A 9,989-nucleotide genomic window follows, 5' to 3' on the forward strand; every position below is an offset into this window, starting at 1 on the left:
TCCCAGGGTTCTTAGTGCCCTGCTAGCTAGAGCAGTTCTAGGGCTTGGTTCGTGGTGTATTATGGGAGAACGTCTCTGTCCGTCCTGCGACACGCTGGTTGATAGGCATCTTCTCTGCTTTTTTAACAAACTAGGCGGAACTGTGTTTCAAACCAAGTCGTCCGTGTGGAAACGAAGGGTTTACTGCAGGGCGACTGTATTTGAGCCAGCAGGTTGCTTCTAGCTCATGGGAGACAAGTGGGGTTGCTTCTAGCTCATGGGAGACAAGTGGGAAGATGGGAGACAGAAGGACAGGAACACGCAGATCCCGGGGAATTGTGGGATAGCTTTGGCAGACTGTCTGAACACAAGCTAGGCCACGGGAACTTTGGCTACATCAGCAGCAAAGTTGGCAGGGTTGGGTGTGCGCTGTAGTGGAATGCAGGTTCATATTCACGCCGCTGGACGAGCCAGCCAGCCCCTGTTGTGAGGCGTGTGTCTTTCACTTACAGGAATCTTAGGTCTGGCTTACAGCACTAGTCTCTCTAGAAAAATTTTTGGACAAATGGTGATTTTGAATGCTCCCTTTGAATGCATGGCTATTTATAGAACAACTTAGGTGCCTTGTGTTGAAGGTGCTATAGAGGAGGAATGTACCGTTCATAGATTCGAATGTCAGAAGAGATCATTATGTCATTTAGTCTGACCGCTTGTATAGCATAGGCCTGAGAACTTCCCCGAAAAAATGTCTAGAGCAGATTTGTTAGAAAAACATCCAGTCTTGAGTTAAAAAATGGCCAGTGATGGAGAAACCATCATGATTCTTGGTAAATCATTCCAATGGTTAATTACTCTCCCTAGTAAAAATATACGCCTTCTTTCCAGCCTGACTTTGTCTACCCTCAATTTCCAGCCCTTGGATCGTGTTGTACCGTTCTCTGCGAGACTGAAGAGCCCGTTATTAATTATTTGTTCCCCATGTTTACCAAGTGATCTAGATCGCTCTGAATCAGTGACCTGCCCTCTTCCTTCAGAGAGATCTGGAGCGCTTCGTAAGCTGGGGGCAAGCTAACAGTAGGTGTTTGAACACAGCTCAAAGTCAGTGTGTACATCTGGGAACAAAGAACGCAGGCCATACTTACTGGATGGGGGACTCTCCCCTGGGAAGTAGGGACTCTGGAAAAGCTTTGGAGGTCAAGGTGGATAAACGGTTGAATGTGAGCTCGCAGTCCGAAGCTGTGGCCAAAAGGGTTAGTACAATCCTGAGATGCATAAACAAGGGAATCTCAAGTAGGAGATGAGAGGTTATTTTCTCTCTCTTTGGCACTGGTATTTCTGGTCTATTGTGTAAATCAACATCGTCTATCAGACTAATGTCTGCAGTCCCTGTAATATGGAATGGGGACATTTTCCATCCTGTAGCAATTTCTCTGCTCTTTAGGAACACTAATACCAAATGTACACTGCTTCTCCTCCTAAGGCAGTCACATTTCCAGCGCCTCTCCGCCCCATGGCTTGGCTCAGAGCAGCCTGACTTAATGTAGGGCCACTAGGTTTGTGGGCTCGGTATCTGAGAGCGTCTGATCTCCTGGGTCGGGGGCACAGGCAGGGCAAAGGGAAGAGACTGCAGAATGAGACACATTCCCCTCCCCTGTTAGTTGGGGGCCAGGCAGCCCTGGGGTACTCGGGATCACAGCTCCAGAGAGCCCGGAGCGGAACAATGAGCGTAAGGGAGAGGAAGCAGGAGCCGTTTAACTGAATGCCCTGTCTGGCAGCTGACATGCTGGTATTAATAACTCTGGGTCCTCCCATCCACCTCCTCCAGGAGACCAGACAGCTTTCTCTCTTTCAGGTGGCCAGCGTTGGACCAAGCCCTGGAAACGTTGTACACGTAAATTCCTATGTATCCTCTTGACCATTGCTGGCATCGGCATCGTGGCTTTGTCAGGTGAGAGTTCAGCGCTCCCTGCTCCTTTCTGGTTTCCATTCGGCCCAGGAGCGGCCGCAATCGCACGTTTTTCTCTCTTCTTGCCTCAGATAGTTGGGCCACATAGTGGATTTATACAAGATTCTTGCTCCAACTGCCCTTAACATGACTGCTCATTTGCCCTTCAAACCATCCCTGTGATATGATTCATGGGCGCCAGTCGCCCTGAAAGGGTGAGAATTTCAATGAGGTCTTTAGTTTTGTTGCTTGGTCATCTTTTATCTGATGCAATATCCATAGAGGCCTCTAAATGAGAGGTGGAATGAGTTAAAACAATGGTGGACAACCCATCAGGATAATCGGATTGCGGGCCAGGAGACATTGTGCTGATGTTGACTGTCCACAGGCACCGCCCCCCTGCAGCTCCCAGTGGCCGTGGTTCTCTGTTCCCAGCCAATGGGAGCTGCGGGAAGCGGTGGCCAGCACGTCCCTGCGGCCCCTTTGCCTGCAGGCGCTGCTTCCCGCAGCTCCCATTGGCTGGGAACAGAGAACCGCGGCCACTGGGAACTGCGGGGGGCGGTGCCTGCGGAGGTCAATGTTGCCACAATGACTCGCGGCCCGTAATGAGATTACCCTGATGGGCCGCAGGTTGCCCTCCACTGAGCTAAAACCTTTCTCCGAGCCAGTCAGTGCAAAGTTTTGTGACGAGGCTCTGGTGCCATCTTGTGGCTGTACTTTATCAGGTGTTTTTTTTTTTTTTTTTTTTTTTTTTTTTTAATAATGAAGGTTACCTGCATGTATTAAACACAGTGGCGTAGCCAGCTTTTAAGAGGAGGGGGAGCAAACCTAAAAAAGGCGCCCCCCCCTGGCTCCTCCTCCGGCCACGCCCCCCCGGCTCCTCCTCCGGCCGCTCCATGCCCCCTCCCCTTGGCTGGCTCCTCCGGCCGCACCGCCCTTCCCCCCCCATGGCTCCTCCGGCCACCAGCCTGCGCCACCAGCCTGCGCCCCCCTCCCTTGCTCCTCCGGCCGCAGCTGCCGGGCCACAGCCAGCCTGCGCCCCCCTCCCTCGCTCCTCCAGCCATGGCTGCTGGCCTGCCACCAGCCTGCGCCCCCCCCCACCGCCAGCCTGCGCCCCCCCACCGCCAGCCTGCGCCCGCCTCCCTCCCTCGCTCCTCCGGCCGCGGCTGCCAGGCCACAGCCAACCTGCGCCCCCTCGCTCCTCCAGCCGCGCCCCCCCTCGCTCCACCGGCCACTTTTGGAAAGGTGCCGCTTTTGCAAAGTGTGCTGAGGGGAAGCGGCTGCTTCCTCTGCACCCCGCTAGCTACGCTACTGATTCAACAATGTTGATAAGTGCAAAGTAATGCACATTAGAAAAAGCCCATACCAAATGATGGGTCTAAATTAGCTGTTGCCACCCAAGAAAGAGATCTTGGAGTCATCTTGGATAGTTCTGTGAAAACATCCGTTCAATGTGCAGCGACAGTCAAATAAACTAACAGAATATTAGGAACCATTAGGAAAGAGAGAGATAAGAGGACAGAAAATATCATAAATGGCACTCAGTAAATCTGTGGTACACCCACGCCTTGAACACGGTGCGCAGTTCTGCTCACCTCAACTCAAAAAAGCTATATTGGAATTGGAAAAGGTGCAGAGAACGGTGACAAAAATGATTAGGGGAATGGAACAGCTTCCGTACGAGGAGAAATAAAAAAGCCTGGGACTGTTCAACTTAGAAAAGAGACAACGACGGGGGGGGATGAGAGGTCTGTAAAATCATGGCTGGTGCGGAGAACGTCTCATTTACCCCTTCGCATAACACAAGAACTAGGGGTCACCTGATGAAATAAGCAACAGAGGGTCCTGTGGCACCTTTAAGACTAACAGATGTATTGGAGCATAAGCTTTCGTGGGTGAATGCCCACTTCGTCTGACAAAGTGGGCATTCACCCACGAAAGCTTATGCGAAGTGGGCATTCACCCACGAGATATACAGATCTGAGTGCTGGGCACAGGATGGGCTGGGTTAATCTTGGGGAAAGCGTGTGTGTGAAATTCTTATTGCTGCGTGTAATTGCACAGGAACAAATGGGTCTCTGTCACCCTGTGTCTGTTACTGTCTCTCTTTTCCCCCAGGGGTAGCACTGAAACTTGGTTTTGATCCTCCACGCTCCCCTGCTGTCCCTTGGTGCCCTGACGGCTGGGTCGGGTACCTGGGGAAATGTTACTATTTCTCAGAGGCCGAAGGAAACTGGACCTTCAGCCAGAGCAACTGCTCCTCCTTCGGCGCCTCCCTGGCTGTGATCGACACCCTGCCTGAAAAGGTGAGACGCCTCCAGACTACAAAATGGGCCTGGATCAGGGACCTGAACTTGGGTCTCTTCCCAGGTGTGTGCACTAACCCACCTCACTGACTCTCGGCCCCAGCGACTGTTCAGGTGTCAACGTGGAACAGCTTCAGCAGGAGAGAGTGAGAAGGACCCACCCAGAAATAACGTCTTCCTTTTTCTTTTACAAAAAGGCTTTCATGCTGCGCTATAAAGGCCTTTCCGAGCACTGGATCGGCCTGCGGAGGGAAGAGGGCGAGCCGTGGAAATGGGTGAATGGTGCAGAATTCAACAACCTGTGAGTCTTCTCTCTTTCTAAGTGTTGGGACGCATGTGACTCGAATAAGCATTGAATCTGGACCAGTCTAAGCTTGGTTGGAAGACAAAACCACCAATAATCTTTTTCTGGCATTAAAAAGACTGGACATGGTATTTTGGAACTCCTATTCGGTGCGGGATTAGAGGGTGATACATTGTTTAATGGAGCTGGCTTTGAGGGGATCTTAGGTCTTCTGTACGTTGGCGTTTGTTTGCACTGTTGTAGCAACGTTATTGGCTGATGTCCCCCGTGTAACTGACCTGGGCCAAGATACCTTTTATTAGTAGTAGTAGTAGTAGTATTGATGTTGTCATTATGGTAGCACCCAGAGGCCCCAACTGAGATCAGGGCCCTGTTGTGCCAGGCACTGCACGGACACACAGGGAGAGACAGTCCCTGCCCCAGCTGAGATCAGGGCCCCGTTGTGCTGGGCGCTACACAGACACACAGCGAGAGACAGTCCCTGCTCCAGCTGAGATCAGGGCTCCGTTGTGCCAGGCGCTGAACAGACACACAGGGAGAGACAGTCCCTGCCCCAGCTGAGATCAGGGGCCCGTCGTGCCGGGTGCTGCACAGACACACAGGGAGAGACAGTCCCTGCCCCAGCTGAGATCAGGGCCCCGTTGTGCCAGGCGCTGCACGGACACACAGGGAGAGACCGTCCTTGCCCCAGCTGAGATCAGGGCCCCGTTGTGCTGGGCGCTGCACAGACACACAGGGAGAGACAGTCCCTGCCCCAGCTGAGATCAGGGCCCCGTTGTGCTGGGCGCTGCACAGACACACAGGGAGAGACAGTCCCTGCCCCAGCTGAGATCAAGGCCCCGTTGTGCTGGGTGCTGCACAGACACACAGGGAGAGACAGTCCCTGTCCCAGCTGAGATCAGGGCCCCGTTGTGCTGGCGCTGCACAGACACACAGGGAGAGACAGTCCCTGTCCCAGCTGAGATCAGGGCCCCGTTGTGCTGGGCGCTGCACAGACACACAGGGAGACAGTCTCTACCCCAAAGAGTTCACAGTCTAACTAGACAAGACAGACCAAGGGTTGGGGGCAACAGAGGTACAATCAGACTAAATAGTGTGATGGGCTGGAAACATCCTACCTATGGTCTGATCCCCATCCGGCCTGACGTTTTGCCTGCATTAGGGACAAAAAACCAGTGCTAACCCCAGGGCTGCATGCTCCACATGGAAGGACATCATGAAATGAACAGAATTTGATATTAAAACAAATCACAAGGGGATGCTGGGCCCAGATGCAGCAGGGGGAGAGCAGTGGAGAGCGGGGTAATTAAGGCCCCGTTGCTACTTGCTTTCATCTGCTGCGCTACCCAGAATGCGGAGCCGGGACTCACGGCCCCACGGCACTTGTGTTGCAGGTTTGAAATCCGAGCCCACGGCAACTGTGCCTATCTGAACGACAAGGCTGTCGGCTCCTCGTGGTGCCACACGCTGCGCAACTGGATCTGCGCCCAACGCGATGCGCACACGAAGGGCTAGGGAAAAGCCGACGGGCCGCGGCGCGCGGTGCCTGACGTGCGTGGGACTGGTCAGGCCAGGCTTGTCGGACTTGCGATCTGCTTTTGCTGCTGCGCTATCCGCATATATTGCAACGGGAGGAGCCCAGTCACTGCCGCGGTCATCTGTGCTGCTGTAGCGTGACAGCGCCACCTGCAGGGCGCCGATAAGATGGCTGGCGAGTTCCAGACTCCGGGCTACCGTTGAATGAAGCGTTTCCTTGCTGCTGAAGGGCTGCTCCAGGAGAAGAGCAATGCAGAGCTGACTCTTCCGTGCTACGTTGGGTGCTGGTGGCCGGGGCGCAAATGATGCCGCTGAGTGACTTGCTGCTGATCCCTTCTCTGAGGATATTTACATCACAGGGGCACCCGGAGGCTCCAGTCAAGGTCAGGGGCCCCATTTTGCTGGCTGCTGTCCAAACAAACTTCAGTAAGACTCGTCCACCACCCCAGAGAACCTCACAGCCACAAACGGGATGCCAGGGAAAAGGGATACGACATCCGAGCAGAATGGCTGGGGCTTCCTACTGCCGCATGCTTAAATGCAGCCTTGTCTGTATTTATTTCTTAATGTGTTTGTGTCCGACCCAGCAGAGCCCGATCTCTCCTTTCTAGAGGTGATGGGCTGATGAACCTCATCAGGAATTCGTTCCTGAAAGGGGTATCCACTCATTTAAAAGCCTTTAGACAGATGCTTTTGAAACTCCCATCCAAGTGTCTTAGAACCTGGAGGTAATCTCTTTTATTGGACCAACTTAGACTATAAGAACGGCCCGTACTGGGTCAGACCAATGGTCCATCTAGCCCTGTATCCTGTCTTCCGACAGTGGCCAATGTCAGGTGCTTCAGAGGGAAAGATCAGAACAGGCAATCATCAAGTGATCCGTCCCGTCACCCAATAACTTCTTTAAGCTTGGCTTCCTTTTTCTTCATATTGTAGCGTTTCCATAGAGACGGCAAAATTCGGTATCTTCCCTTGTCGCGTGTCCCATGTCGGTCCCAGGATAAAAGATATTCCCTCCCCCACCTTGTCTCTCTCGGAAGCTTTAGTCTCATTGACAGCGACAGAAGGAATTTTGCCGTGGGTGCATTTGATCCACCTCTCTGAGAGAATTCTTCTGTCAAGCTACATCTACAGTCGATGGTACTACGGTGCACAGGGTGTGACATTTTTCCTAGCCCTGAGCGATGCAGCTGGGTCGATCCGATTGTTAGGTGCAAACCCAGCCTTACCCCCATTCTGCAGTGGTGTAAAGGAGCTGTTTAAGGAAATGGAGGGAATCAGGCCCCAGGGCGTTCGCAATAAGGCCGAGACCAAACTGTGAAAAGTCAAGAGTCAGGGCTTAGTTTCAGCCAGCCTCCACAAGCTGCCTAGCTTGGGAGAGACTTTGGGGACTTTCCCTGTTTTGCCCTGGCTCAGTATTCTGTATACTTGAGAAACACTGCTGCTTAAACCTTTGTCAGTATATAAGTAGGTTTTTGTACTCTCTTTTGCACTTTGTGTAAATAAATGACCTCACTGCTGGGTCTACGGTTTTGTTCTGTCTTCTTCCCTGCGTCACTTCAGCGCCTCCTCGGGGCCAGCAGGGCTGTGTCCAGGTGGAAGGAAGGAAAGGGGATTTTCTAGCAGCTGGCCAACTAATTTGGTGGGGGGAGGAGTCTGAGTTGCCTGATCACCTGCAGAAGCAGCCAGCGCCACCCAGCCTTCCCCTCCTCACCTGGGGTGGAATCTGGAGCGTGGGGTGGTTCCGAGCGGTCCCTTAGCAGTGGGTTCGGAGGGGGCTTAGGTGACGGGGAGGGGTGGGACGAGAAATAGATGTTAAAGATAGTGACTGTGGTAACGAGGGCTCCGTATTAAGTACCTTAGGTTAAAAAAAAATAGATTTACGTTAGACCTTTCTAACTGTCAGGGTAATTAAGCACTGGAACGAATTACGTAGGAGATGGTGGCGTTTCTATCATTGGAGGTTTTTAAGAGCAGATTAGACGAACACCTTCCAGGGATGGTCTAGATAATACTTAGTCCTGCCTCGGTGCAAGGGACTGGACTAGATGATCTATCGAGGTCCCTTCCAGTCCTACATTTCTGTGATTCTGTCCCTGCCTCCATTTCCCCTTCCACCTCTACAATAATGGTGATCACTTGCCTTTTGCAAAGCACTGAGATCTGCACAAGAAGGGCACTACATGCTAAGGATGATGGTTATTGGGGGTTGTCACGGATCCACACACCCAGTGCTTTAGAACAGTCCCTGGGAGGACCCCTTCAGGGTGCCAGACCCCCTTAGGGTCTCACTCTGTCACCAGGGTAAACCCTTTGGCTTCACCACCTCCTTGGACTGAACCTAGTCTCCAGCCCCCCTGCTTCACACTGTGAGCTCCCTTCAGTGAGGCCACCTGAGATGGGCCTCTGAGGGAGACGTGTACCCCCAAACGGAGCCAGGCAGCCCTCCTTCAGCATCGGCTGTGACTCCCGGCCAGCGTGGTAAAAGCAGGAGGGTTTATTAGCTGTCTGGAACACCGTGTAGAGAGTCCTTGGTTAACATAGAGAAAAACAAGTTACAGCAAGGTCCATTCTGGTTGGCCCAGAGCCCCAGCCAAAGTGGTGTGTCCCCTCCTAGCTCCCACTCTGTCCTCTTTGGTCAAGATCTCAGGCCAGTCCCACCAGGCCCCTTCTGGGTCCTTTGTTGTCCAGGTGCTCAAACACGGCTGGCTTCCTGCGGAGGGATGGGCCATCCATGGTTGTTCATAGCTTGGTAGCAAATGTCCCGGGTGTTGGCTTTGCCATTGTCTTCATGGACTTCCAGCGACATGGGCCCCACACTCGAGACCGGCGTCAGCCACCCCTGCCTGAGTGTAACCAGCCCTTTTCTACCTCCTAGGTGACGATGCAGCATACAGGGGAAACTGAGGCACGCACAGGTGTCATACAAAAATATTACAGAAAATTCCCACTCTGTCACAGGGGTGAGCTGGACCTTTCAGAGGACTAGGAGTAGGGTGACCAGATAAGTGTGAAAAATCGGGAAAGGGAGTGGGGGGCGATGGAGCCTATATAAGAAAAAGCCCCAAATATTGGGTCTGTCCCTATAAAATCGGGACATCTGGTCACCCTAACTATGAAGAGCATGTGGCTCTCTCCCATCAGCTTTTTACTGAGTGTCATTCGCTGGCCTTTGTTATGCAGGAGATCAGAGTAGACAATCAGAATGGCCTTTCTATCTAGGAATCTATTATTTCTAAGGTTACCGCCTCCCTACTGTCATTGCTTAGATCAGGACGGCTTCTTTCTGACAAATCCACTTAAATTCAGCGCTGCACATTTCCGAACGCATCTGATTCCCCTTTATCACCCCACAGCTGTTTCTCACAGCTGGACCAGATACCGGAAACCTGTGGAACAAAGGGCCGGGGGGAGGAGAAATAATCCGTGTTAGTGTCTAGACTTCTCAAACAAAGGTCCAGAGAAGCGTCTCTTTGTATTAAATCTACTGGCCTGCTCAGCTATAGGTATTCCATTATCTCTGCGTTTTTCCCTGCAAGGTTATAAATGTCCCAAACCTCCCACCACGTCTGGTCTCCATGCGACTGCTGGGGACTGAACTCACCAGTCTAGCCTAGAGGCGGCGGTGGGAAAACGTGTTGGAAGAAAGCTTGCCAGGCTCTCTGCTGAGTATGGCTCTTTGTCTCCTCCTAGTGGTTGGGCCACAAAAGTGCCCAAAGTCCAGTCCTTTCTCTCAAGCAGTTGTGTGCATGCTTTCAGACCTGGCAGTCCCGTGATCGGCCTGAGAATCAAGGGGAAGTTGCCTACCTAATAACATTCAGCATCGCCTTTAATTCCTGATAGGAGGGGACTTGACTTATTGTTAGAAGAAGCTAGAAAATTTAATTTCCATTCCATGGGATATTCCAAAAATATCAGG

At 52.4% G+C, this 9,989-nt stretch overlaps 1 protein-coding gene across 5 annotated transcripts in view; it reads left to right on the forward strand.

The window, feature by feature from the left end:
• Window positions 1-7,597, forward strand: part of LOC101937258 (C-type lectin domain family 2 member D-like) — an 11,588-nt gene extending 3,991 nt beyond the window's left edge. Inside the window, exons 3-6 of one of the 5 annotated variants that reach the window (XR_006172706.2) lie at window positions 1,805-1,927; window positions 4,043-4,230; window positions 4,428-4,662; window positions 5,929-7,597. Coding sequence is in view for 3 of the 5 variants with exons in the window: in XM_042842638.2 (XP_042698572.2) it covers window positions 1,805-1,927; window positions 4,043-4,230; window positions 4,428-4,531; window positions 5,929-6,049 (536 nt within the window). In the remaining 2 variants the exon portion in view is untranslated. The remainder of the gene's footprint in view (window positions 1-1,804; window positions 1,928-4,042; window positions 4,231-4,427; window positions 4,663-5,928) is intronic. The other 4 variants (XR_010591985.1, XM_005312520.4, XM_042842638.2 and 1 more) reach the window with 4 other exon arrangements.
• The last annotated feature ends 2,392 nt before the right edge of the window (window positions 7,598-9,989 follow it).

The sequence above is a fragment of the Chrysemys picta genome, chromosome 12 (genome assembly GCF_011386835.1).
Source record: "Chrysemys picta bellii isolate R12L10 chromosome 12, ASM1138683v2, whole genome shotgun sequence".
NCBI classification, from domain to species: domain Eukaryota; kingdom Metazoa; phylum Chordata; order Testudines; family Emydidae; genus Chrysemys; species Chrysemys picta.